Raw genomic sequence first — 24,405 nt, forward strand, 5'->3', positions numbered from 1 at the left:
CGCGTGAACGGACACCCAAAAGCGATGGGGAGATTATCAGGATCAATTGAACACGCCGTGCATCACCCTCAGTCTGGCGTCGAGCAGCGCGGTAGGGGAATGGTAAGGGAGTCGTTATTCGTGGCTGAGGCGGGCTGTCTGCGCCATCAGTCGTCGTCGCCGTCGCCGTCACCTCCCGCTCCCGGGAAGCTGCCGGGCAGTTGGCGCGGCCGGCGGTGCACGTACACGCCCTCATACTCGTCCTCATCTTCGTCCTCCTCGTCCTCCTCAGCGGCGTCGCCTGCGTCGGTGCGCTGCTCGTCTGGCTCCTCACGCACGATCACAGCCGGTAGCGTCTCGTTCAGGCCGCCAGCACGGCGGCGCGCCGGCGCCACGCTCTCGACGCCTGAAATGGCCTCGCCGATCGCGGCGCCGGGCCCAGTGCCGCGCGGTCCCTCGTCCACGTTGCCCCAGATGCCCTCGGCGTCGTCGGCGGGCATCGTGCTGCTCGGGCCGGCGCGGTCGAGTGCGTCGCCGGCGGGTGTCGAGACCGTCGAGAGAGTGCTCTTGGAGCGGGCCAGCGGCGGCATGCGGCCACGCTTGAGCAGCGAGCTCTTGCGGCGCCGAAGGCTGAGCACGAGCACGTCGCTCTTCTTTGAGATGGCCGAGACGTTGAGGCGGACACCACTGCCGCCCGGCATGCCCTCGGCTGTGCCGGCGCGGGCGGCCGTAGCAATCTCCTCGGGGCTGGACGCGCCGAGCGACTCTCGAGCCGCAGCCTCTTCTGCCGGGATGGGCAGCCACGGCTCAGGCAGCTTGCCCGTGAGTGCCGGGTGGCCGTAGCGTCGGCGACCAGTGTCGAGGGTGCCCGTGTAGTATCCCGCGGCCGGCGGCTCGCGGTAGTCGGTGTGCGTGTCGCGCTGAGCGACAAACAGCGTCTCGTCCTTGGCAGCATAGCGCCGGCGTGCAAGCGCGGTCTGATCGTCATCTGGCGCGTGGTTGTCGGCGCGGAGAGCGAGGAGCGGGTTGATGACCGTGCCGGTCGGCATGCCTGCCGCCTGCGAGTCCTGGCGTGCGACCTCGGTGATGCTGGACAGGTTGATGTGCTCCTCCAGGCCGCTGAACTGCTTGCTCATGTGGCGGCCGTACCAGACCGTCGTGATGAGGACGGGCAGGCAGAGGAATGAGAGGAAGAGCTGCTTGCGCACGGAGAAGAGGCCGATGTGGAACACCTGGAAGATGCCGAGCGCCCAAATGCAGCGGCGCGACGAGAGCGGCCATGCCTGGCCCTTGGACTCGTACGCCTTGTAGAAGACGAAGAGCAGCTTGTACTTGAACACGACATAGCCCAGGCCAAAGTAGAGTGCGCCGAAGATGGTGATGAGCGGCGAGACGATGCTGTACACCACCGACAGCGTGAAGACGATGAGCGCGGCCGGGTAGACACTGCCGGCGTACAGCTGCGGCGGCGCGTTGAGCTCGGCGTGCTCGCGTGGCGTGCGTGCAAAGAGGCGGCCCCAGGCGCGCATCAGGATGAGCGGCAGCTGCAGCAGCTGCAGCGGGATGACGGCGAGCGACTGCAGGACCACGTAGGAGAGGCTGAAGTTGCGGGCACCGGGCAGCGACTGCGCGACCTTCTCGAGCACGCGCGCAGGGTTGTTGGCCAGGTCTGCAATGACACCCCAGAGCGTGCGCGTGATGAGGAAGATGAAGATGACCGAGATCAGCAGGAAGAGGTCTGTGGGACGTGATGTCAGCGCGGTGGCTGCGGAGGTCAAGTCAAGGCGCTACGCACGGTAGCGCTTGAGGACGCTGAGCTCGACCAGGCTCTTCGCGCGCAGGCCCTGGAGGTAGGCGGTCCACTCGAGGATGAGCGGCAGCAGGTTGTTGAAGGCGATCAAGACCACGGACGGCAGCGACGTGGACACGAGTGCCTCGAGGCGCTGGTTCTTCTCGATGATCGCCCACAGCCACGGAATGTAGCGCCGGATGGCTCCCGGGCTCAGGAACGAGGCGAGGAAGGTGAGCGGCGGAATGTAGAAGACGAAGAGCGTGAAGGTGAACGCCGAGACGAGCAGCTGGCGCAAGCGGCGCTCGAGCGGTGCCAGCGAGACGTTCGACCAGATGATGTCGCGCGGCTCAGGCGCCAGCGACGTCTTGCAGTAGCCGGGGATCGGATAGTGCACCGTCTGCGCTGCGATTTGCTGGGGCCGACGTGTCAGCGCGGGCAGAATACTGACGGAAACCGTCAAACTCACCGCACTGGCCGCATCGACGAATGTCACGTAGCCGCCAGACGCGCTGGGACGCTCCTTGCTCCTTGCCCGGCGGACAGACTGATCCAGCGCGTAGAACTCGACGGCGAGCTTGTCGAGCGAGTCGACGCGCTTGCTGAAGGGGTTGAACCAGTTGACACGCTGCGTCGGGCACGGCTTGCTCGACTTCGGCTGAATGTCACCCAGCGCCTTGGGCAATCCGGCAACATTAGCGCCGCCCGAGAGGAGCGGAGTGCGTTCGAGGTCTCCCGGAGTGAGCCTGCGCGAGGTGCCATGCGCCTCTGCGCCCTGCGCGAAGAGCTGCGCGGCTCGTGCTTGCAGAGCCTCAGCGACGGCATCGGGATCGTAGCCCTCGGCCTGCGTCGGGTTGCCCAGCCACTGACACCATGCGCGCTCCAGCGCGTACAGCTTCTCGGCGCGGCGCTGGAGCAGATCCGCCAGGTTGCCGACCTCACGGCCCACCGCCGTGCTCTCCACTGCCAGGCCGCATGCCTCGAAGTACTCCGCGAGCGCGCGCTCGTCGCGCAGGTGCTCAGGAAGAGCGCGCAGCTCGACTGTTCGGGCAGGGATGGACGCGAGCAGGTCGAGAGCGTAGAGCTGCCGATTGCGGATGAACTTGCGGCCACCTTTGGCCATGGCGCGCAGCACGACGAACGACGTTACGTAGATCGTGAGCAGGTGCGTGAAGTGGTACGCAGAGAAGCGCGGTGGCGACCAGGGGAATGGTCCGCCAGGCGTGGGCAGACCGGCAGGCAACGCGCTCGCCGTGGCGTTTCTTTGCTCGTCTGATGGGCGCACGCCGTCGATGGAGCCGTTGTGGTGCCAGTTGACGGGCATGAGCACCGCACATGACCTGAGCAGCGCGTGAGTCGGCGACCTCGTCTACAGGCGCATGCAGCTCGCACACTCACCACAGGCTCAGCACTGTGAGCACCCAGAAGCATGTCTTGAAGAACGCCAGCAGCACGGCGGCGTCCAGGCCGACGATGTGGAGGATGCGCGGCTCCGGCGTGCGCAGCGTCGGCATGATCCACGCAAAGACGCCCGCGTCCAGGTTTGCGACATGCGGCGTGAAGCCGGCCAGCTTTGTGCGTGGCGCAAAGAGCGTCGGGTAGCGGCGGCGGCTGAGCGAGAAGAGCAGCAGCGACGTGAGACCGATGCCGAGCGAGAGGAAGAGCTGCTGCTGCAGCCACGGGCCCTCGAACGGCCGGCGCGGGTCGTTCGGCAGCGGCGAGTCGCCGTCGCCGCCGTCGAGCGGCACGAGTGCCGCCAGCAGGGGCTGCAGCAGCGATGCGGGCATCGCGGATAGCAGCGCGGTAGAGGAGCTGCTCGGAGCAGAGAAGGCGGTGAAGGTGAGGAGGCAAGGCAAGCAGAGTGCGGAATGCGGCTGGACAAGTCTAGTGGCCCGGCCGCGCTGCGCGTTGAATAAGAATTTCGCGGTGCGGCGCTGAATCGCGATTTCATCATTGACGCCTCCACTTCACCACGGCAGAGGCAGCCACCAGCACACAGCCTTCGCCCTGCGCGCCGCACGTCCGCCTCAGCCTGCAAAGTTGCGCTCATAATGTGGGCGAGCAGCACATGATTCAGGAGCAGCAGTACGAGAGACCACAGAAGCGAGCGCAGGCTCTGCGCCGGACGAATATTGCGGCTGAGCGAGGCTGTGCTGCGCTGGCGGGAGTCCCGAGATCCGACCGCTGGGCGCCGGCCATGCTCCTCTCGCTGAGGCTGCACTGTCCTTGCCTCCTCTCTACACACACCCCCAGGCATGCCATGACGCCGTCGTCGCGCGTGCTCTACCGCCGGCCTGACCACGCCGACAACCTCGTGCACTCCGACTTCCTCTCCTCGCTGCAGGTCACTCGTACGTCCCGCCTGCACCCCGTGGGAGGCAGCCCATACTGACCGGCCTCACAGCGCCCTCGTCGCGTTCGCTGCCCTCGCTGCTCCGCGCCGCGCAGCCGCTGACACAGCGACTCTCGCTCCTGCTGCTCCTCCTCGCGCTGCACGCCCATCTCCTCGGTGGCGCGCTCGTTGCACCGCACCTGCTTCTCTTCTGTGCGCTGCTCCTCTCGCCGCTGCTGCTCGCGCTGCTTCTCAAGCCGCGCATCGAGCGCAACCGCATCGTCGTCGGCACCGGCGTCAAGCTCCTGCTCCTCGCCTCGCTCTCGCCGCTGCTGCACACGCTCGTGCCCATCTCGCTCGACACGCTCACGTTCCTGCTGCTGCTCCTCTTCACGCTGCACCTGGTGCCGCCGCTGCGCCTGACTGCGGGCACTGCTGGCGCCGTGCTGCTCTGCACCACGCACGCCAGTGCACGCGACGCATTCGCGCTGCTGCTCTGCGCTTTCACCCTCCTCTTCTTCCTGCCGCCGCTCCTGCCCGTCCGCAGCAGCACGACGGCAACGCTCGCCGGCCTCGCGACTGCCGCGCTTGCAGCACACAGCCGTGCCGCAGGAGGCGCAGCGACGCTCCTCCTCGCCGCAGCAGGCGTCGCGGCGCCCAGCCTCATGTGGGCCGCGCTTCGCCGGCCCGGCGGCAAGGTGCGCCTGAGCGGCGACTGGGACGTGGCGGTTCCAAGAGTCCGCGCGCGGTAACCGGGAGATGCAAAGCACATGGCTCCGTGCTCAGCACACGCTCTCGCAGCACCTCTTCGCCCCCGGGTCTCTCAATGCGCGCCTCGACACCAAAAAGCGCGCGTCGCCTTGGGCCAGGCAGGCCGAGCGTCGGCGCATCCTCAAGCAGGGCATCGTCGCCGCCCCTCACCGAGAGTGCCGGGCCTCATGTGACGGCGTCTCATTAGCCCTGCCCATCTCTCGCTACGCCTTCGCCTTCGTTGCGCGCCCAACTTCCCTCTTGACGAGGTCGGCCGCCCATTCGCGCAGCACGACCTGCAGGAGATGCTCGCGTCAGCGATCGCATCGAGTCGCCTCAATCGGGCACGATGCGACGACGCACCTTTTGCACCTTGCCACTGGCCGTCGCCGGCATCTCAGTGGACACGCCGTCGCGCCCCAGGAACCAGACCCAGTCGGGTGCGGACTGGTGCGAGAGGTGCTCCTTGACCTGTGCACGCATTGTCGTCAGTTACTGCGCAGTGCAAGAGCTCGAGCGCGCACTCACGTGGGCGCGCACGCTTGCCGGCGTCGGCTGTTCAGACTCGGAGGCGGATGAAGACTCGAGCTGGATGAACACGCCGACCGTCTCGCCCATGCGCTCGTCAGGCACAGCGACGACCGCCGATGTCGCGACGGCTGGCAACTCGTCGATGCAGCTGGCGTGTGGACTCGGCGTCAGCAATGCCCCCGAATGGGCGCAGGGAGCGATCATGAAACGCACTTCTCGATCATCGGCGGGAAGAGCTGGCCCAGAGGCATCGTCAGCGCGGAGAAGCGGGCCCGGAGATGCGAGAGACTCACATTCTCGCCACCGCGAATCACGAGGTCCTTGACGCGGCCGCGGATCTGCACGTAGCCTGGAGCCTCGAGAGTGAGCCACTCGCTCCCATGCGACAGAGGAAAGGAACGGACCTTCTTCATCCATGCTGGCCAAGTCTGCGTTGCGCAACGCGTCAGCAGCGCGCAAGCAGCAGACCCGGATCGACACCTACCGCCCGTCTTCATCCATCGGATGCCGTCCTGCTCGAGCACCGCCTCCTTGGTCTTCTCCGCATCGCGGAAGTAGCCCTGCATGACGAGGTACCCACCACTCCACAGCTCGCCCGTCTGGCCGACTGGCAGCGGCGTGCCCGAGTCGTCGGACGGAGAGACGATCTTGGCGTGTGCCCACGGATAGATGCGTCCGACGGTCGAGCAACGCCGCTCGATGGAAGCAGAGGTGTCTAGCGGAGTAGCGCGTCAGCATCCGCTGGGGTGTCTGATGCGGGCGCGCACGACACGCACCGACGCCGAAGGAGACAGGACTCGTCTGAAGGTGGAGGCCCGTCAGTTGAGCGGAAGGCAAGCGCTCATCAGCACAGATGTACCTCGGTCATGCCGTACACCACGGTGAGTTCTGCGACGGGTTCGTCAGTCCCCCGACAAGCAACTAGGCTCGCGCAGTCGAGCGATGGACTCACGCTCGGCGCCCATCTCGTCGATGCAGGCATGCATCAGCTCGATTGGAATCGTCGAGCCAGACATGAGGCCTGCGATCCGCCTCGTGTCAGATCCCTGGATGGTGCAGCATGCGCTGCCGACCGGACTGACCAGTCCGCAATCTGAACTCCCATTCCTCCTTCTCTTTCACGCCGAGCGTCTGCAGCGCTTTCCGATCGCCCTTCTTCTGCGCCGCGCGCACCTGGCGCAGCAGTGCGAGTTCGGCGACAAAGTGCGCCGGCACGCCGTTGATGGCGGTGGCCTGCTCTCGCGCCGCGGCACGCAGCGTACGCAGCGCATCGAAGCCTTCGGAGACGTAGAGGATCGAGGCGCCGCGCGACCACGCGGCGAGGTTGCCCAGCGTCAGGCCGCTGTGGAGAGACGACTTCAGCGAAGTGACGAGCAGGAGAGACCTCGGCAGCGCACAAGCAGTGGAAGAGTGGCGGCACGTTGACGAGCATGTCGGTGGGCGAGAGGTTCAGCGTGGCGCCGATCGAGGCGGCGTTGTTGGTCAGGTTGTGCGAGGAGAGGGCGACTGCTTTTGGCGCCTGTGATATAGAGCGTGTCAGTGGCCATGAGCTGCTCGCTGAGCTGTCGGAGACTCACGCCCGTCGTGCCGCTGGTCAGCTGCAAGTTTACCACCTCGTCCATGTCCATCTGCAGGCCCGCCAGCGTCTCGCCCTCCGTTTCGCCGCGCCGCAGCACCTCCTTGTAATCGCTCGCCCAGCCGTTCAAGCGGCTCTTGGCCTCGTCGAAGCCCTTCGCTTCACGTGCCAGCAGGCTTGTCGCCTCCCAGCCGGCGGGGCGGCCCGAGATGTTGTCGACGAGGATGATGCGCTTGAGCAGCGGCAGTGCCTCGTCCTGCAGCTCCTGGCCCTCGCTCTGCGGCGGCGTTGCGAGGCTCGGCAGGATGGCTCGCAGATGCGCCGTGTAGTCACTGCCGCGCAGCGAAGGCACGATGAGGAGCGTGCTGGCGCCGACATGCTTCAGCGCCCGGGCCAGCTCGCGCGGCGAGTAGGACGGGTTGAGCGTCACGAGCGGCGCACCGAGGTACGCCGTGCTGAGCTGCAGCGCCGCCATCGCCGAGGAGTTCCTAGCAGAAGAGCTCGTCAGCTCGGCATCGCGCTGGAGACTAGCAAGCGAACGCTCACATCATCAAGACAGCCACTCTCTCGCCCGGCTTGACGCCCATGCTCCGCAGCCCGCGGGCCACCTGTCGGATGTGCGCGTCCATCTCGGCGAACGTCCAGCGCAAGCACTCCTCCTCGCCCGCCTGCTTCTCGCGCGTGACGGCCGCATGCGCATCCGGCGGCTCGTGTGCGCTGATGAGTGCGGGCCGCGAGGCGTGCGCCGCGACGAGCTCGGCCCAGAAGGCGGCCAGAGACAGCGAGGAGAGCGGCGGCGAGAGCGGGCCGGAGACGTACGAGACCAGCTCGTCCGAGCTGTTGCGGCGCGTCGGGTGCTCGGCCAGCGCGGGCTGCGAGCTGAGGCGTGGAATGCTGCTGTGGAAGAGGCGTGCCGAGGCTGAGCACGGCGAGGGGCCGCCAGCGTTGGTGCGGCGGCTGCTGCTGGGTAGCGCCCGCGATGTGGCTGTCGGCACTGCGCTCGCCAGCCGGCCGCGCAAAGGCGCCGCTGCCAGGGCTCGTGCGCGAACGAGACGCAGCATGCTTGAGGAAGCAGCGTGACGCAGAGGATGTTGAGGAGCTGACGGAGAGGGCGCGTTGAGCACGAGCAGCGCACCGAGCGGCTGCCCCGCAGTCCGGCTCGCGGCTCGCCCTCGCCCGCGCCGGAGGACACGCCTGTCGTGTGCAGCAAGGCTTCCCCGCACTACGCCAAGCGGCGCCTTGCCGCTTTCTCCGGGAGCTCCCTTCGCGCTTGCTCGTCCGAGCCAGCCTGCAGCCACGCGGGCCGCGCGTCACCTAACTGAGACGCGGTCTCAGCACCGGCAGCAGAGTGCGCCCATCGGAGCAGATTCCATTCGTCGCAGTCGCACGACGCTCTGTACGGGCCTCGCAAGCAGGCTGGCAGGCCGTTCGGCGGGAGGAGGGGCTGGAGCGGGGCAACCACTCGCGGCACACGGCCGGCGGTCCGTGCCTGGCCCACGTCCACGCGGAATGTTCCAGCGCCCGGCGCACGGCCGGCCAGCCCACGCAAGCTCCCGCTCCCTGTCCGGGCTGCGTCTCTCACCTCTCACCGCCCGCACCCGTCTTGCCGCCGCTCTGCTCTCTCTCGCGGCACGATGAACACGCTTCAGGTGCGCCAGTACTGTCTCCTCTCGCAAGCAGCCTCAGTCGCAGCTGACAACGCCTGGCCGCTGCGCACCAGACACACTTCTGGGCCGTGCGCGACTATCTGGCGCCCGTGCTGCGCGAGAGCAAGTTCAAGGAGCACGGCCGCATCACGCCCGGTGAGCACGCAGCTAGTGTGCAAGACTGAGCAGGCGGCGTAGACAGGAGGAGTGGACGAAAGCAGCAGTGCAAGGCGCGGCGGCACAGCCGGGCGATGGCGCAGCGGGGCGATGAAAGGGCCGTTTCCCGGTGCGCTGATGGCAGAGTGGCAGTCTCCCGGACCGTCGTCGCCCAGCGTCCACACCGCTCTGCGCGCACTGGCTCATCACTCATTCTGCAGACGAGTTCGTCGCAGCAGGCGACTTCCTCGCCTACAAGTTCCCGACGTGGACGTGGTGCGCCGCCACGTCGCCGCTGCACTCCGCCGCCTCTTCGGCCGCCTCCTCCTCCGCGACACCAGATGCTCGCTACACGCGCGACTTCCTGCCGCCGACAAAGCAGTACCTCATCTCGCGCGGCGTGCCGTGCGTGCGCCGTGCCGCCGCCGTCGCCGGTATGGCTGGTGGCGCACGCGAGGAGGACGTCGAGGTGGGGCCGGGTGATGAGGGCTGGCTGAACACAGATGCAGACGGTGAGTTGCTGCTTTGCCCGCGCGCAAGGGGCAAGCAGGCTGACGCAACGCGGCAGAGGGAGCAGCAGAGAAGGAGGAGATGCTCGACATTCCCGACGACGCACTCACGGCCGAAGACGAGGCCCTGGCGACGCGCATCGCGGACCTGCAACTACCGTCCGGCAGCAGTGGGTCAGGCCATGCGCCACAAGCCAGCGCGCTGCCCGAGATGGACGACATTCCGGACATGGACGACGAGGACGATGAGCTTGGCGGCCTGAGCGGCGGCGTCGACGAGGCCGAGGACGCCGCCACGGCGTCTGCGCCGGCCGCCGCCGGCCGCGGCAGCAAGCTGCTGGCCGTGCGCACGTACGACTGCCTGATCACGTACGACAAGTACTACCAGGTGCCGCGCATGTGGCTCGTCGGCTACTCGGAGAGCGGCAGCCTGCTCTCGGCGCAGCAGATCTTCGAGGACATCTCGCCGGACTACGCGCAGAAGACGGTCACCGTCGAGCCGTTTCCGCACGCGCCGCTGCACACGGCCAGCGTGCATCCGTGCAAGCACGCGAGCGTGATGCGCAAGGTCATCGAGCGCATGGACGGCAAGGTGCAGGAGATGGGCCGCAGCGAGCGCAAAAAGTGGAAGCTGTCGGGCGTGCGGAGAAAGGAGGAGGTGTCGGAGAAGAAGGACGACGAAGAGGTGCCGGAGGGCCTGCGCGTCGACCAGTACCTGCTTGTTTTCCTCAAGGTGAGTGCCGGATCCTGGGCCTTGCTCGCTGCAGGCCAGTACCCGATGCAGCGCTCATGCTCCTGTCTCGCAGTTCATGGCGTCCATAGTGCCTGCCATCGAGATCGACGCCACACAGGCTGTGTGATGCTGCTGCGCAGCTGGCCTCTCTTCTCCTCCTCCTTCTCGCTCTCGATTCTCCCTCCTCATTGCCCTGCCAAACCTAGACACGCCCGCCTCAACCCGACACGCCATTTCACATCCTCACACGCCCGTCTCACGCCCACCCACACGTCCGAACCCCTTGCCGTGCCGAGAGGCGCCTGGGCACGATAATGAAGCCATTCCTGCCACATCGTGGCGTGCAAGCGCCTGTCACCGCGGGTGGGCGCCAAGAGAACGTCTCTGCATTAGGTGCGTCGATGCGGCATGTCTACACTGCGAGAGATACGAGCAAGTAGTGCATATAAATGGATGAAGGCCGAACGGGAAGGAGGAGCGAGGGCGCGTTCGGCAGGCCGCTGCCTAAAGAAGCAGTGCGGCGCCCACGAGTGCCAGGAGCACGAGGCTGAGCGGCTGCACCATGTGCAGGCCAGCCGCGGCGTCAGTGCGGCTCGAGCTGGCGCCGGGCTGCTGGCTGTTGCTGCCGTCGCCGCCCGTGCTGGGCGGTGCCTGGCGCTCCTCGCCGGCGCTGCTGACGAACTGCGGCGTGCCAACGGCCGGCGAGTAGGCACCCGTGGTGCTGATCGTGTCGTTCGTCACGCCGTCGTAGCAGTACTGCTGGAAGCACGTCTGGCACGCCGAGGGCACGGCCGTGTTGCTGCGCAGGAAGCCGCGCTGCAGCGTCGCGCACTTGAGGCACGTCGCCCACGAGACGTTGCCAAGGGCCTGGCCGCCCTGCGTCGCGACTTCGACCGAGTTGTCGAGCAGCACCTGCGCCTCGGCCGAGGTGTAGCTGAGCTTGTACGTGCTCGTGTTGGCCAGGCCGCTCCACGGGTAAGAGGCGACGTAGACGATGAGCGGCGCGACGGTGCCGTTCTGGCTGCGGCCGGCGTTCGTGACGTTCGTGTTGGGATCGCAGCCAAAGAACGTCGGACGCGTGTTGAGGCCGCGCGAGACGAACGTGGACGGCGAGGGGATCACCGGGAAGGCGACGTCGGAGAACTGCGGCGAGTTCTGCACGCGCAACGACGTCTCGTGGAGCGATGTGCCGTTGGGCCAGTTGGTCGTGTCGGCCGAGGCATCGAAGGCGAAGATGACGTCGAGGTCGCGCGCGGGCTGCAGGAGCGGCCACAGCGGCACGTTCTGTCCGTCGAGGCCGCCGTCGACGAGCGTAACGTTGGTCTGGCTAGCGATCTCGCGCGTGCCGTAGTTGCGGAACGGGTTCGGCGTGACGCTCACGTCGTTCTGGTCCGAGCTTACCGCGCCGGCGATGGCGGTGATGACGTCGGTGATGATGCTCTCGCCGCTGTCGCTCGTGATGAGCATGGCGTAGAGCGCGTTGAAGAGCGTCGACGACGTGCCGACGACCCAGCCGAAGTTCTCGTATCCAACATAGCAGTCGCCGCCGCGCTCCTGCGACGTGCCGTTGCTGAGGTTGGTGCCGAGGATGTCAATCGGCAGCATCGCCTCGATCTCGGGATCCCAGCTGCCAAATTCGTACGGCGTGAACTCGAAGATGGAGCCGTTGCGGTAGATGAGCAGCTGGCCGGGCTCGCGCTCGTCGGCAATGGCGATCGGGAACGGCATCGAGGCCGCCTGGAAAGTGGACGTGTTGCGGATGTCCGAGAACGTCGTGCCCTGGCCCTCATTGGGGTAGCTGTCGTTGACGAGATGGTAGGAGAGGGCGCGGCCCCAGTAGTCGGTGATGCCCGTGGGCCAGCCCGAGGTGCGCTTGCGCGCGACGTCGGTGACGATGTCTGGTCGCCGGAGTCAGCGCACGCTCAAGCTCAGGCAGCTCGTCTGTCTCACCAGTGTAGTACGCAAGCTTGCCGTCCTCGGGCACAACAAGGTCCCGCTCGAGGTCCCACACCTGATCCTTGAGCGTCTGTGCCGTGTTCCAGTCGCTGAGCGCCAGCGAGCCGACGGCCCACGAGCCGCCGCTAAGGCCGGCGACATGGCTGGCCAGCTGCAGCAGACCGCCCGTGCCGCGCGCCTCGGCAGTGCCGTTGCGCAAGTCGAAGCCGGAGAGCATGCCCGCGCCGACGATCTGCAATGGACGTCAGCATGCGCTCCAGGCGCGCACAGTCACTGTGCTCACCATGGCACGGTAGCCTCCTCCACTCAGCGCGAGGCCCACGCGAGGCAGGCGGTTCAGGTCGCTCGTGTAGTTCTGCACGCCGCCGGCAATGTCGAGCGAGTTGTTGGCCGAGAGCCAGCTCTGCCAGGCGCTCTGGCTCTGGGCGCGGTGGCGCTGCACATATGCTGCTTCGCCGGAGCCCAGTGCCTGGCTGGAGGCGTTGCGCACGAAGCCCACGCCGCCGCCGGGCTGGTTGGCGCCGGCGGCCGTCGGGCACGAGACGCGGTCGGGGTCGTAGGAGCCCGACGGGTTGGCGCGAGCGAGCAGAGCGGCGCCGACGTCCTGCACCTCGCGCTGCGACAGCGGCGCTCCGGCCAGCTCGGCCTCGCGCGCCACGAGCAGCGTGTTGGCGAGCGCGGCGCGGGCGCTCGGCGGCAGCGAGTCGAGCTCGGCGCGCTCCTGCGGCGAGAGGGCGAGCAGCGAGGGCCGCGCCAGTACGCTGAGCGCGCTGCTGAGCAGCAGCAGGGCGGCGGAGAGACGCATGGTGAGGGATGGTGAGGGTGCGGAAGGAGGGCAAAGCACGGCCGCACTGGTGTCTAAGTACTCCTCAGCGGCCCGCAGCGTCAGCGCGCCGCCGTCAGCGGTCGGTGCGGCACAGCCGCGCTTGGCGGCACTTTGTGCCCTGCGTCACCACGCTCGTCCCTGGTGCCTCATTGCCGCGGCGGCTCCGTCCCTCCGATGAGCCGCCGGCAGCGCCCTCACAGCCACACGACGTTCGGCTTGCTCCTGCCTGCTGCTACTTTTCGCGAGGCAGCGCCCCAGCGGCAGCGGGAAGATGCGCCGGCGCCCGGATCTCGCAGCCGATGCGGCCGTTCCGCCGTGCCGTGCCGCCGCAGCAAGTGGAGGGCGCCAAGGCTGTGCCGCATCTCAGGCCTCATGCAGCGCCGCATCACGCGCCTCGCGCAGATCGGGGCCGCTGCCCGGACGTGTTCCCACGCCGAAAGGTGCTGCAAAGCCGCCCAGTCGTCGAGACCATGCGACGTCAGGAAGAAAGCTGCTCGACGGCGGGCTCGCTCATGCGCTGTGGCGATTCGCGGCGCAACCTCGCCGGCAGCGTGCAGCGAGCGCGAAGACGCATTGCGTGCGCGCATGGGCGGTGTAGTCGCCTCGGCGAGTCAGGCCTCTGTTGCCTATTCTGGCGGCGCCACTCGAGCGCGAGTGCAGGAACTTGCAGGTGGGACCTCATACTTCGTGCTGGAGCGGAGGTGCGAAGCAAGCTTGACTTCAGAGCCGCAGATGTGGGTGAGTCCTGAGCAGCTCGTCGGGTGGCTGTGAGGGCGCGCCTTGAGTAGAGTGCGGCGCGCGTCGCGTGAGCTTCATCACGAAGAAAGCGCCGCGGCAGCGCGCGCCGCGCGCGCTGCAAGCTCCGTCCAACACCTCCTCCATCACCCATCTCTCCGTGTTCCTTCGCTCTGACCCGCACCGCGAACACGCCACAGCCATGCCGGCTACACGCACTCAGCTGCGCACGCACATCAAGCGCATCGTCCACGCCGCGCCCGACCTCTCGTGCGTCGCCTTGCGCCTCGCGCGCGCCTGCGCTCACTGACGCCTGGCGCGCATGCAGACAGCTGACGCGGCGCATCGTCAAGGATGCGCTCGTCGAGGAGTGCGGCGTGGATGCAGGGGAGATGGAGAAGGAGCCCTGCCGAGGCTGGATCAAGGAGCTGATCGGCGAGGCCGTGAGCGAGGTGAGCAACCTGCGTGGCCGGTCTGAGCAGGGACTGATGCAGCGCACCAGGTGGAGCAGACGAGGGCTGCAGTCAAGGAGGAGCCGGCGAAGGGTGATGAGGCGAGGAGCGTGAGTGTCCGCAGCGCTGCTTTGCACGCTGTCCGTCGAGCTGACGGGCGTGTGACAGGACGACGCCGACGGCATATCGTCCATGGACGACTCGGACTCCGCCGCGCCTCCTGCGAAGAAGCGCAGCAAGGCTGGCGCGAAAGCATCAGCGTCCAAGAAGCCGCGTGCGTCGAGCTCGACGCTGCCGCCCGAGTCGGACATGTCGTCGCTCGACGATTCGGATGGAGGCGCGCCGCGCAAGCGCGCAAAGGGCGAGAAGAAGGAGAAGGGCAAGGCGAAGGCAAAGGGCGCGAAGCATGAGAGCGAGCTGAAGCGACTGCAGTCCTACGTCAATGCCTGCGGTGCGTTCTCATCGCCGCCGTCTCCTTTTCGGCAGACGCTGATGCAGGCATGTCGGTCTCAGGCTCGCGGCGTCAGTGGAAGCGTCTCTATGCCGCAGAGGGCATCGCCGAGGACGATGAGAAGGCTCAATGCGCCCTTGTGCGCCGCGTGCTGGACGACCTAGGCATGGTGCGTTGCCGGTCTGGCTTGATTGAGAAGCATATACTTACACTGGCTTGCTTCCGGCAGCCTTCGCGCTGCTCCATGAAAGAAGCCAAGCGAATCCGGGAGGAGGTGAGCCCGCGGAGCCGCACGCAGCATCGCATCACGACTGACCTCGCCTCATCCTGCAGCGCGAGTTCAAGATGGAGGTGGAGGAGATTCAGGACTCGACGCTGTTGGCGCAGGGCAACGCGCGCAGCTCACGCTCCAAGACTTCGACGCGCAAGAAGGAAGAGCGCGAGCACGACGACAGCGAGAGCGACGAGGGCGTGAGCCGGCCCAAGAAGGTGCGTCCTCGCCCGCAGTTGCGTTCGCTGGACTGCGCTGACGCACAGCATGGCCAACAGAAACGCGCAGTGGTCGATGACCTGGCCGCGTTCGCAGCGGAGCTCAACTCGGAATGATGCGCCTGCAGCAGCTATCGTCTGTGACTCGACAGCATCACCAACCACACGTCACCGCACTTGTCCTCGCCCGTACGTCACGCAGCGCTCCTCACTCTTCACCAGCATGTCACTCTTCGTTGGGTATCCTGCCTCGTTTCAATCGGGCATGCGTCATTCATTTCGTCTACGTCGGCAAGAAGCGACTGTGGCGCTGTGCCTCGGTGCTGAGCGTGAGGAAGTGGCAGCCGCCAACGAGAGCCAGCGCAAAGAGGGCGAGGGTGAAGAGCGTCCAGAGGAGCGCCCAGCCTGCAGGTGGGTCAGATGAGAGCAGCACGAGAAGGAGCACGGAGTGGCCTCACCCCAAGGCCCCGGCGGTGCAAGCCGGCTGAACAGCGCCGCGTCGGACTCGTTCTGCTTTGCGAAGACGAAGCTGGGAGAAGGCGGGCGTCATTGAGCGAGGGCAGGCAACCGCAGTCGCACGGCCGCATGACTCACTCGTCGAGCGCATCGGTGAGCACGTACATGCCGCATAGCACGCCGAGGAAGAGCATGTAGAAGCGCAGCGCAATGGCATGGTCGACTGGCGCGCAGCTGTCAGCAGATCAGCGCAGCCAAGACGACAGCGACACGTACTGAACCAGCAGGCGATTGTGACACCGACTGCGAGTGCTATCCGGATGCGCGTCCTGCGGTGCGGTCGTTAGCTCCCCTCGTCCAGTGACCACGCCCGGACGCACCAGGTGGTGCCGAACCAGGCGACGGGTGCCCACAGCGGAATCGTGGCAAGACACGCGATCTTGCTCGCCCTCGTGTCGAAGGCACAGAAGATGAGCGCGGCACCGAACGCCGCCGAGCCGACGTAGCCGGCACCAAGTGTGAGCACGGGCACGCCGCGCATCATGCCTGAGATGGCGCCGCGGTCCGGGTCGATCGTCACGCTGTTGACTTGTGCACCGAGCAGCAGGCCGACTGAAGCCCGGTCCGTCAGGGATCGACTCTTGCGGCACAAGAACAGGACGCTCACCAACAATGTGCGAGCCTTCGTGGATGAAGTTGGCTGTGTTCTAGTCAGCGGCCGGGTCCGTGCAGCTTCGCTGCAAGGTCGCTCTCACAGTACCTGTCCACTTGGCATCAGCCCACGCATGGGTAGGCGCGGTCAAGGCGACTCACATCTTCCAGGGATACAGCACCGCGCGCACGCCCTTCATGCCCCAGGCCAGCAGGATGAGGAAGAGCAGCAACGGCGTGGCCCAGAGCGTGGTGATCTGCGCGCTGTTTGGATGCGCGAGCGAGCCGCGCCGCCCGTAGGAGGGCGCTGCTGAGGCCGAGCTGCTCGCAGCGGGAGCCGAGCTCGCAGACGTGCTCGTCTCTGTACTGGCGCTCGCCACTGGCTCCGATGCTGTTGCTGGCCCTGGTGTTGAAGTTGGTGGAGGAGCAGAAGCGCTGTTCGGTGCGAAGGGAGCGCCTGTCGCTGCGTCGGTCGGGGCCGGGGCGATCAGAGAGCTCAAAGATGTTGCTGCGGCACCGGCAGAGGGAGAGGTAGATAGCGGTGCAGGCACAGTGACCGTGAAGGTCTGGGTCTGGAGCACTGTGCTCAACAGCGTCTCGAAAAGCACCTCTGTTGTTGTTGTGGTCTGCAACACGCCGCTGCCGGTGCCGCTTGGTTGCGCGACGACCGGAGACACCTGTCGGGACAGGGTCTGCACCCGTGTCTGCGTGATCGTTGTTGTGTAGCAGCTGGTGCTAGCATCATTTTGACGCAGAAAGAGCGGCGCCTCGTGCGCGATGTAGGCCGCTGGCATGGGCGAGAGGGCAAGAGGAGCCATGGTGCGGGACGGATGGCGGATGTGGAGAGAGGAGCGACAAGAGCGCCGCTTGGCCTTGTTCGGCGCCGGCTGAGCGGGTAGATGTTCAGCAATTATTTCGAGCTTCACTTCGCCGGATCGTCATTGATTGGAAGCACTTGCGCGGCCAGCAGAGTGCTGCGGATGCTCAGGGGGCATGGGAGCGGCGCGCGGCGGCACCGTCGGTCTGGGGGCGCGCTGCTGTGTGCCGCATCCCGCGGGTTGCGCCTGCGCGAGAAGGCGCCCGGCAGCGGCTGCCACGCCTGCTTCGCGACCACATCCACCGCAAGCTCGCTGCCGCAAGTGCGACTCAAGACAGGGCAAGCGCGCAGCAGTGTCTACGTCCGGCACGCGCCATGGAGCAAGTGGGCGAAAGCAGCCGCAGCGGCGCTGCCAGCGCAGGCACGGGCGCCGCGTCGGTGCGTGCCAGTCAGAGTGACGACGCCTCGCGGCTGGCGCGTCTGCGGGCCTGGGCCGCCGCACGCCACATCTGGGTGCATGAGGGCGCCGACATCCGCGTCGTCGGCGGCACTGCGGCATTGGGCTCAGCAGCGAGTCAAGGAGATCACGCGCAAGAAGAGAAGGCGGCAGAGGAGGCCACGGCAGCGGACGGCGCCGGCTTTGGTGTCTTTGCGAGCGCACGAGAAGGCACAGAGGGCACTGCCATCGGGCTGCGACAGGTCGGTGAGCTCTTGCTTGCTGCATCCCGACCTGACATGCGGCGCTGACTTGTCTCCTGCTCAGTCGTGCTGACGCCTAAGCGTGCCATTCTCTCGGCCCGCACCTCGTCGATTGCGCCGCATCTGCCCGCCAACATTCTCTTCACGTCCAACTCGACCGCCGGCTTGCTTCTGGCGCTGGTGCTGCTGCACGAGTACCTGCTCGGCACTGCAGGTCCGTGGTGGGACTACCTACAGAGCCTGCCGCACGCCCTCGCCTTTCCCGCGGCGCCGCCCCATGCCGGGCCCGAGGCGCCACCGCAGCTCAGGCAGATGCCCGGCGTGCCCGGCTCGTGGGGCGTGCCCATCCCGCTGCTGTGGTCGGCACACAGCGATGAGTGGCGCTGGATCGCCGGCGCCGAGAGTGCTCGCATGGTGCAGCGCGCCAATGCCGACCCGCGCGGCAAGATCGAGGGCAACGGCATGAGTCTCGTGAGTCGCTCTGCGCCTGTGCGCCTCCTCGTGCAGCGGCTCATCATGTTCGTCCTAGCAACGCATCCACGACTACTTTGCGCACACGGCCTTACCCGTGCTGCGCAAGAGCCAAGCGCAGCTCTTCGCAGGCGCTGCGCCGGGCGTGGCGAAGCAGCTGCGCGCCGAGTTCGAGCGCGCGTACAGCATCGTCAGCAGCCGTGCCTTTGTTGTCGACATGTATCACGGGTGAGTCGGGTTCAGTGCGCAGCGTGAGGGGCTGATGGGCTGACAGCTCGAGCATCGCAGACTGGCACTCGTGCCCATTGCAGACATGTGCGTGTTGCGCCTTGTCCGCGAACGCAACCAGCTGACGCCCAGGCGATCTGCCAGGTTCAATCACGTCGAAGGCAACAACATGCAGTTCGAGGCCGACGATGTCGTGTGCGACGAGTGCGGTGCGCTGGGTGCGTGCCCGCACAGCAACGATCCGCTGCCGTCGGAGGCATATGGGCGGCCGTCGTCCTACCTGCCTGCCACGCACGGGCCCAACTCAGCCTCGTGGCAGCCGCCGCCGGAGCTGCGCGGCGTCGACACGGCCGACATGGTCGCGCGCGTGCCCATTGCGCCCGGCGACGAGCTGTTCAACAGCTACGGGTACCTCAGCAACGCCACGCTGCTCACGACGTACGGCTTTGCGCTGGCCGAGGAGACGGAGTGGGAGCGCTTTGCGTGGGAGTGGCGGATAGGCGACGAGCGCCGCGAGCTGGCAGATGCACTGGCGCTCGGAGAGGGACGGCCGGATGAAGAGACCATCATCGAACGACGTCGCAGCAGCGGTAGCGCAAGCATGCTGAATGAGAGCGGCAAGCGTCGCGGCAGCATCTCCGTAGCGCCTGCCACTCCGTCCAAGCGGTCCCGAGGCGATGCGACGGCGCTGTTGCGGCGGCGTCGCTGGCTGCATCTATGCGCTAGCTACGCCGGCCTCCCGCTGTCGACCTTTGACGAGCTGCTCATCGACCCGCCACGCGGCGGAGCGCGCGGCCACCAGTTTGACGCAGAGGAGGCCGGCGACGTCGAGCTCCTCACGCTCCCGTATCCCAGTCCGCTTGGCGCCCTCACGCGGCGTGCCCTCGCGCCCGATGCTGATGCCGACGACGACTCGAGTGACGCTGACTCTTCAGCCGGCGAAGCCTCTCCTCGTGCAGCGCGCCAGCAGCAGCAAAATGACACGCTCAGCGCACTTGTGGCGCCGCTGTCGAAGCACGAAGGCTCTTCGGACGCGCGCAGCCCGCTGTTCATCGACGGCGAAGGTCGCGTGTCCTTGCCGCTGTGGCGTGTGGCGCTTCTCGGCGCCCTTGCAGAGGCTGCACTGGAGACGTCCGTCGACCTTGACCCGACCGAGGCTCAAGAAGAGACAGCAAGGCGAGCCGTATGGCGTGCCGAGGCGGCGCTCGAGGCGCCAGACGCGCAGCTGGACGACGTGCGTTGCGTGGACAAAGCGCTGGGCGCATTGCACGAGCTCGTCGAGGGCCGACGGCAAGGGATGCGCATCGCGCGCGATAGCGAGGAGGAGGCAGCATTGCGCATCATCGAGGTGAGTCTCTGCCCGCTGTCTGTTCTTCCTAATTGCTGACAATTGCCGCAGACGGAGCCCATGTCGCCGCTGCGCAGCGCCGCCACGCAAGCCTTCCAGGAGCTCGCAGCGCTGCGTGCTTGTCTCTCCCGCCTGTCCGAGGCGCGGCGCGGCACCCAGCGCTGGCTCGCGCAGATCGCGCCTGATGTGCAAGGGGAGATGAAATGAGACGGCCGGGGGTATGCAAATATCTTACAGCGGGGTCGGAGCATCTAGGCCACTCGCTCTCGTCTCGTCCGGCTGGCGGTGGATGGCGGAGATGCGCTGAGGCGCAAGTGGCACACGGGACAGAAGGCCTGCGCGGCGAGCCAGCGGACGAGGCAGAGCGAGTGCAGCTCATGCCCGCAGTCCAGCATGCATGTCTCGTCGGGAGCGGTCGGTTGCGCCTCCTTCGCTTGTTCGTCGGGCGAAGCAGAAGGATGCACGTTCTCGAAGCAAATGGCGCAGCGCACCTCTTCGGGCGTGGGTGCTCGCCAGCGCGGCTCTTGTCGCGGCCGCTTCTGGCCTGGGCTCGCAGCTGCAGAAGTGCCGGCTGCGGCCCCCCAGCGTCGACGCACGAACTCGAGGCATTCGAGTGAGCGCCGCGCTGAGGTCCACACGCGCGCCACACTGCCCAGCTCCGAGCGCAGGCTCAGCAGCGCCAGCAGCGGCGGCAGTGTCGTCGGCGAGAGCGTCGGTAGGGAGAGCTGTGCGCCGGACATGTAAGCGAGAGCAGCAGAGGCGCGCGATGAACAGGCCGGCTCACCGTGATGACGGCGTACATGACCGCACCCACCACGCGTGCCCAGAGCTCCAGCAGCGTCTCGGCCAGCCAGACGGTCTCGACGCGCACACGCACGCCGTGCAGGCGAGGCGCCTTGGGTCGTGGCACCTGCGCTGCCGGCGCAGCGGCGGTATCGCGCTGCCGGTCCTCGGCGGATGAGGCCTCGGCAGAAGGCGCTGCATCGCCTGCTCCTGTGGCCGCTGCTGCGTCGCTGGTCGCAGGCATGACGAGGGGTGCGTGCAAGCCCGGCCCGTCTGTGTAGGGCTCGGCGCGCGGGAGCGGTGGCAGCTCCCGCGGCTGTCCTGGCTCTTGCTGCTGCGGCACCTCTTGCAGTGGGGCTGCGGCTTGCCGGGCCTGCTGCTCCTGCCTCTCTGCCGCTAGTTGCTGCGCTCTCCTCCGCTCCTGCAGCTCCTCCACAGCGCCGGGCGGCGGCACGCCCATCATGGCGCCTGCCAGGCCCCTGCGCCGGCGACGGCGGGTGCGCGTCGTGGCAGCGCGGCCAGTGAGGCCGTCAACGAGGCTGGGCGGCAGCCAGGGCAGCAGTGCATCGACGATGCGCGGCGCATGGCTCGGCGAGGGCAACGTAAGGGAGAGCGGCACGAGGGCGGGACGCAGCTTCAACAGCGGCAGCAGCAGCGCCAGCAGCGTCGTGCTGGCCTCGAGCAGCAGCAGGGCGCGCAGCGGCAGCAGTGCGGCGCCGCTGTCGGCTGGTGCAACAAGTAGCGAGAGCTGCGAGCTACATGCCGCACACACGAGCGCCGTGAGCACGGCGAGCTGCATCAGCGGCACAAGATGCGTGCGGAGCGCCGAGGCAGACGAGTGCGCCGGGAAGGCCGACTGCCAGGCAGGCATTCAGCTGCGGCGCTGCGTAATTTCCGGCGCCACACTCACATGCATTGCGTGGTCTTCCAGCGCCAGTGCAGCAACACGCACGAGCCACAGCACCGCAAGTGGCAGCACAAGCGGTGCGACATCGGGCGCCGCCAGCAGTGCCACGTCAGGACGCGGCAGCGTGAAGAGTGTGCCGGGCGACGGCTGGGCGGCGCGCGGCGGAGGCGGCGTGAGCGGGCGTGCGGCCGGCGGCGGTGGAGCCCGCGCCTGCTGGAGAAAGGGCAGCAGGCGCCAGATGCCGTGCGGCGTCCATGGTTCGTGCTGCCGCTGCGGCACGCCCGGCGGCAGGCCGTGGGCGCTGAGGAGCAGCACGAGACAGAGGAGCGCGAGGCGCGGGCGCACGACGCTGGCGCGGAAGGCGTCGAGCGTGGCGGGCGCGAGGCGCAGAGAAGGGAGGGTGCGCATCGTGGGCCGCAGGTGGTGGTGGAGAGGGCGGAGCATGCCCCGCTGCTGCTCGCTGCTGACTGCTCGCTGCCGCTTCCCCGCGCGGCGGCGCGCCCCGGCGGCGCGTGACAGCTCGCCGCCGGCTGACTCCGCCCGCGCCGGCGTCTCAGGAGCCGGGAGCGGCCTTGCGCCCGCCGAGGTGGAGGCGCGCCCGCCGTTCTCACGCCTGCGAGCCGCACCCGACAGCGCCCGCGCTCCGAGCCATGGGCTAGCCCCAGCTGGCGCTTGCAGCCGCTTGCTGAGCGCAATGCTCCTGTCCACTGATTCTGGCACATGCAGACCGGATCTCGTCCGACGGTCGAACGATCCGAGGGCGCTGTACGTGTGCTGTGGCCTATCCCGCTGCGACTGCCAGCTCCAGTCGCAGTCGTACTTCTGCCGTGGACAGGTGACAGTGTTGCATTGATGCGCCCTGGCTGCCTCATTCTATGACTCGGCACTGCTCTGCCGCCGGGTCTGTTCCTCTTCCAGCAGCCCTTCCTCTTCTTCCTCGTCCTCTGCTCGCCCCTCTCCTGTATCCCGTGTCTCCCGCCGCAGTGCCGCCATGCAGGCGGCGCACAGCACGAACACTACGTGTGCCGCCACGAGTGGTGCCCGGCGCCCACGCCACGCCAGCAGACGGCCTGCGAGCGGCGGCGCCAGCATGCCGGCCAGGCGGCTCAGCGCCGAGGCGGTGGCGACCGCCGTCGCGCGCTGGCGCGTGTCAAAGACCTGGGCCGCGGCAGTGTGAGCACGGGCGAGCAAGGAGGAGCGGGCGGCAGACTCACCTCCGGAGCGTAGGCGTAAAGCGCCGCGTATGCCACGCTGGCGCTGAGGCTCAGCAGGCAGCTCGAGGCCAGGATGCCGGCGCGCGACGACACGCCGGCAAAGGCAAGCAGCGCGACGGCAACGACGAGCGTCGAGCTCCACATCTGCAGCACACCACGTCAGTCAGGGGTATTCTGTTCTGGCGCAACGCATACGCACGGTGCCGATGCGCCCTAGGCGCGTCTCGATCAGCCGGGCGCCGATGAGTGCGCCGGGCAGCGCGGCAAGCGCATAGGCCGTGTAGTCGAGGTACACCTCGGCGCCTTTGCCTAGCTTGGCCTCGAGCGTTGTCGAGAGGTAGACCTGTGGGCATCGCATAAGCAGCCAGTCTTCTGTGAGAGAGGGCAGCGCGCCCGGACACGCACGTTGAAGCTCGTGAACGCAAGGCTGAACAGCGTCCAGGTCGTCCACACCAGCAGCGTCGTCCGGCGCCACTCGGGCTGCAGCAGCTCGCCATAGCGCTGGGCCAGCGGCTCGAGAGCGCGGCTCAGCGACGGCGGCAGGACTGCGAGGAACGTAGCATTGCTCTGTGCTTGCTGCGATACTTGCGGCTGCGCTGTGGTCCCGGCATCCTCGCGCGGCAGCGCCGTGTACGTGCCCGAACCTTCCTGACGGGCCGTGTCCGGTCCCGACTGCACGTCTGCGAGGCTCAGGCGCATGCCTGTCGTGCCATTGTACGCCGCGATGCGCCGCAGCACCACTACAGCCTCCTCCGCACGGCCTGCCTCGACGAGGTACTTGGGACTCTCGTACAGCCGGAAGAGCACAAGACGGAGCAGCATGAAGAGGGCCGTCTGCGCCATTGCGTCAGCCATGCAGCGCACCGACGCACTCGTCGAGCACGCACCAAGCTGGAGAGGCAGAAGAGCAGATAGCGCCAGCCCCTGTTCTCTCCCGACCCGCACACGCCCTCGCGCGGACAGCTGAAGCGCGGCAGGATCGCCCACGCCAGCGCCGAGGCGAGCACGGCGCCGGCGGCAAAGAAGACGCTGAGGGCCGTAAGCAGGTAGCGGCGGCGCTGCGGCACGTTCTCGAGGAAGAGCGTGCCGTCGGTGGGCATGCTGCCGCCGACGGCGGTCCCGAGCAGGAAGAGCGTGCAGCAGAGCACGAAAAAGCTCGGCGCCAATGTGGCGCAGAAGCCGAAGAGCGTGCAGAGCGCCAGCGTGAGGTTGAATGCCGGGCGGCGCCCGTATGCGTCCGAGACTGGCCGCACTGTGTCAGCTCGCAGCCCGCAGCCTCGCGAGTGCCCCACTCACAGGCGCCCCACGCCAGTGCGCCGAGCATCATGCCGGCAAACGTCGCGCTGCTGGCGAAACCGACGCTGGCGGGCCCCACGCCGAACTCGTCCTGCAGGCGCGGCAGCACGATGGCGACGGCCTGCAGCCACATCTGCGTGCGGCTCGTCAGCGCCCTGCCCCATCGCCAACGCTGCCCCTGCCACGCACATTGTCCGCCGCCCAGCCGCAGCCGGCGAGGCCGAGGAGCGCCCACTGGTAGCGGCCCATGCCCAGCGCATCGAGGCTGCGCTCGAGCGGCGAGGCGCCGTGTGCCGCGGCGCGCCACGCGTACGAGCCGTCGTCGGCGGCGGGCGCGGCGAGCGGCAGCGACGAGGCCGAGGGAAAGGAGAGAAAGGCGTGCAGCGTGCGGGGCCGCTGCGGGCGCGACGAGGGCGCAGCGGCAGCCGCCGTGCCGGCGTACGACTGCGGCCGCGCATGCTCGCTGCCGCTGCCGCCGGGCTCGGCCATGGCAAGGGAGAGCGGGCCGGGTGCGCCGCGTGGACGCAGGGTGATGGCGGAGCGGACGAGGGCTCGACACGGCGCCGAGGCGCGCGGCGCGGCGAGTGGAGGCGCGCCTGACGCACACGCCCCGCGCCTGTGCGCC

General features: G+C 67.7%; 10 protein-coding genes across 10 annotated transcripts; 4 read left to right on the forward strand and 6 right to left on the reverse strand.

Annotated features, from left to right (window-relative positions):
• Positions 1-27: 27 nt before the first annotated feature.
• Positions 28-3,617, reverse strand: FA09DRAFT_314831 (DUF221-domain-containing protein). Its single transcript, XM_025740783.1, has 4 exons — positions 3,167-3,617; positions 2,238-3,108; positions 1,775-2,183; positions 28-1,717 (listed from the first exon to the last, which is right to left on the reverse strand). Exons 1-4 carry the CDS (start codon positions 3,553-3,555, stop codon positions 147-149), a joined length of 3,240 nt encoding a protein of 1,079 aa, XP_025601292.1. The 5' UTR covers positions 3,556-3,617; the 3' UTR covers positions 28-146.
• A 411-nt stretch (positions 3,618-4,028) lies between these two features.
• On the forward strand, positions 4,029-4,852 carry FA09DRAFT_336400 (hypothetical protein; the record flags this gene model as incomplete). Its single annotated transcript, XM_025743880.1, has 2 exons — positions 4,029-4,119; positions 4,173-4,852. 2 exons carry the CDS (start codon positions 4,029-4,031, stop codon positions 4,850-4,852), a joined length of 771 nt encoding a protein of 256 aa, XP_025601293.1.
• Positions 4,853-5,086: 234 nt separating this feature from the next.
• Positions 5,087-8,094, reverse strand: FA09DRAFT_304285 (acetyl-CoA synthetase-like protein; the record flags this gene model as incomplete). Its single annotated transcript, XM_025740463.1, has 14 exons — positions 7,504-8,094; positions 6,959-7,445; positions 6,779-6,900; positions 6,464-6,723; positions 6,334-6,402; positions 6,241-6,269; positions 6,158-6,182; positions 5,866-6,096; positions 5,786-5,809; positions 5,675-5,730; positions 5,595-5,617; positions 5,379-5,529; positions 5,214-5,321; positions 5,087-5,146 (listed from the first exon to the last, which is right to left on the reverse strand). Coding segments are annotated over exons 1-14 (2,160 nt in total), but the record flags the coding sequence as incomplete, so codon positions are not given.
• A 358-nt stretch (positions 8,095-8,452) lies between these two features.
• FA09DRAFT_342332 (hypothetical protein) lies at positions 8,453-10,128 on the forward strand (the record flags this gene model as incomplete). Its single annotated transcript, XM_025744541.1, has 5 exons — positions 8,453-8,606; positions 8,678-8,759; positions 8,981-9,193; positions 9,328-10,001; positions 10,075-10,128. Exons 1-5 carry the CDS (start codon positions 8,592-8,594, stop codon positions 10,126-10,128), a joined length of 1,038 nt encoding a protein of 345 aa, XP_025601295.1. The 5' UTR covers positions 8,453-8,591.
• Positions 10,129-10,505: 377 nt separating this feature from the next.
• Positions 10,506-12,762, reverse strand: FA09DRAFT_333280 (hypothetical protein; the record flags this gene model as incomplete). Its single annotated transcript, XM_025743682.1, has 3 exons — positions 10,506-11,899; positions 11,952-12,189; positions 12,241-12,762. 3 exons carry the CDS (start codon positions 12,760-12,762, stop codon positions 10,506-10,508), a joined length of 2,154 nt encoding a protein of 717 aa, XP_025601296.1.
• A 1,515-nt stretch (positions 12,763-14,277) lies between these two features.
• Positions 14,278-15,179, forward strand: FA09DRAFT_123447 (hypothetical protein). Its single transcript, XM_025739047.1, has 4 exons — positions 14,278-14,590; positions 14,651-14,695; positions 14,755-14,910; positions 14,971-15,179. Exons 1-4 carry the CDS (start codon positions 14,471-14,473, stop codon positions 15,025-15,027), a joined length of 378 nt encoding a protein of 125 aa, XP_025601297.1. The 5' UTR covers positions 14,278-14,470; the 3' UTR covers positions 15,028-15,179.
• Positions 15,180-15,366: 187 nt separating this feature from the next.
• Positions 15,367-15,910, reverse strand: FA09DRAFT_286944 (hypothetical protein; the record flags this gene model as incomplete). Its single annotated transcript, XM_025739913.1, has 4 exons — positions 15,367-15,439; positions 15,505-15,589; positions 15,643-15,695; positions 15,735-15,910. Coding segments are annotated over 4 exons (387 nt in total), but the record flags the coding sequence as incomplete, so codon positions are not given.
• Positions 15,911-17,130: 1,220 nt separating this feature from the next.
• On the forward strand, positions 17,131-19,787 carry FA09DRAFT_358359 (hypothetical protein; the record flags this gene model as incomplete). Its single annotated transcript, XM_025744946.1, has 6 exons — positions 17,131-17,537; positions 17,598-18,004; positions 18,063-18,232; positions 18,293-18,319; positions 18,377-19,580; positions 19,632-19,787. Exons 1-6 carry the CDS (start codon positions 17,210-17,212, stop codon positions 19,785-19,787), a joined length of 2,292 nt encoding a protein of 763 aa, XP_025601299.1. The 5' UTR covers positions 17,131-17,209.
• A 24-nt stretch (positions 19,788-19,811) lies between these two features.
• FA09DRAFT_358360 (hypothetical protein) lies at positions 19,812-21,690 on the reverse strand (the record flags this gene model as incomplete). Its single annotated transcript, XM_025744947.1, has 4 exons — positions 21,274-21,690; positions 20,365-21,219; positions 20,177-20,305; positions 19,812-19,883 (listed from the first exon to the last, which is right to left on the reverse strand). The coding sequence occupies exons 1-4, from the start codon at positions 21,676-21,678 to the stop codon at positions 19,812-19,814; spliced, it is 1,461 nt and encodes a 486-aa protein (XP_025601300.1). The 5' UTR covers positions 21,679-21,690.
• A 412-nt stretch (positions 21,691-22,102) lies between these two features.
• FA09DRAFT_327724 (MFS general substrate transporter) lies at positions 22,103-24,289 on the reverse strand. The gene is made up of 7 exons (XM_025741500.1): positions 23,970-24,289; positions 23,781-23,913; positions 23,372-23,727; positions 22,890-23,318; positions 22,684-22,827; positions 22,485-22,628; positions 22,103-22,428 (listed from the first exon to the last, which is right to left on the reverse strand). The coding sequence occupies exons 1-7, from the start codon at positions 24,267-24,269 to the stop codon at positions 22,144-22,146; spliced, it is 1,791 nt and encodes a 596-aa protein (XP_025601301.1). The 5' UTR covers positions 24,270-24,289; the 3' UTR covers positions 22,103-22,143.
• Positions 24,290-24,405: the final 116 nt, after the last annotated feature.

The sequence above is a fragment of the Tilletiopsis washingtonensis genome, assembly GCF_003144115.1.
Source record: "Tilletiopsis washingtonensis strain MCA 4186 unplaced genomic scaffold FA09scaffold_2, whole genome shotgun sequence".
In the NCBI taxonomy this organism is placed as follows: Eukaryota; Fungi; Basidiomycota; class Exobasidiomycetes; order Entylomatales; genus Tilletiopsis; species Tilletiopsis washingtonensis.

Excerpts from the sequence above, each read along its gene's own strand:
- FA09DRAFT_327724 (XM_025741500.1), bottom strand. The coding sequence starts at position 24,269 with ATGGCCGAGCCCGGCGGCAGCGGCAGCGAGCATGCGCGGCCGCAGTCG. Across the intron at positions 23,914-23,969 it reads GCGGCTGGGCGGCGGACAAT|ATGTGGCTGCAGGCCGTCGC; the intron begins GTGCGTGGCAGG and ends AGCCGCACGCAG. Across the intron at positions 22,828-22,889 it reads TTGCGTTCACGAGCTTCAAC|GTCTACCTCTCGACAACGCT; the intron begins GTGCGTGTCCGG and ends CGATGCCCACAG.
- FA09DRAFT_123447 (XM_025739047.1), top strand. The coding sequence starts at position 14,471 with ATGTCGGTCTCAGGCTCGCGGCGTCAGTGGAAGCGTCTCTATGCCGCA. Across the intron at positions 14,591-14,650 it reads TGCTGGACGACCTAGGCATG|CCTTCGCGCTGCTCCATGAA; the intron begins GTGCGTTGCCGG and ends TGCTTCCGGCAG. Across the intron at positions 14,696-14,754 it reads CCAAGCGAATCCGGGAGGAG|CGCGAGTTCAAGATGGAGGT; the intron begins GTGAGCCCGCGG and ends CTCATCCTGCAG.
- FA09DRAFT_314831 (XM_025740783.1), bottom strand. The coding sequence starts at position 3,555 with ATGCCCGCATCGCTGCTGCAGCCCCTGCTGGCGGCACTCGTGCCGCTC. Across the intron at positions 2,184-2,237 it reads TCGTCGATGCGGCCAGTGCG|CAAATCGCAGCGCAGACGGT; the intron begins GTGAGTTTGACG and ends CGTCGGCCCCAG. Across the intron at positions 1,718-1,774 it reads CAGCGTCCTCAAGCGCTACC|ACCTCTTCCTGCTGATCTCG; the intron begins GTGCGTAGCGCC and ends CACGTCCCACAG.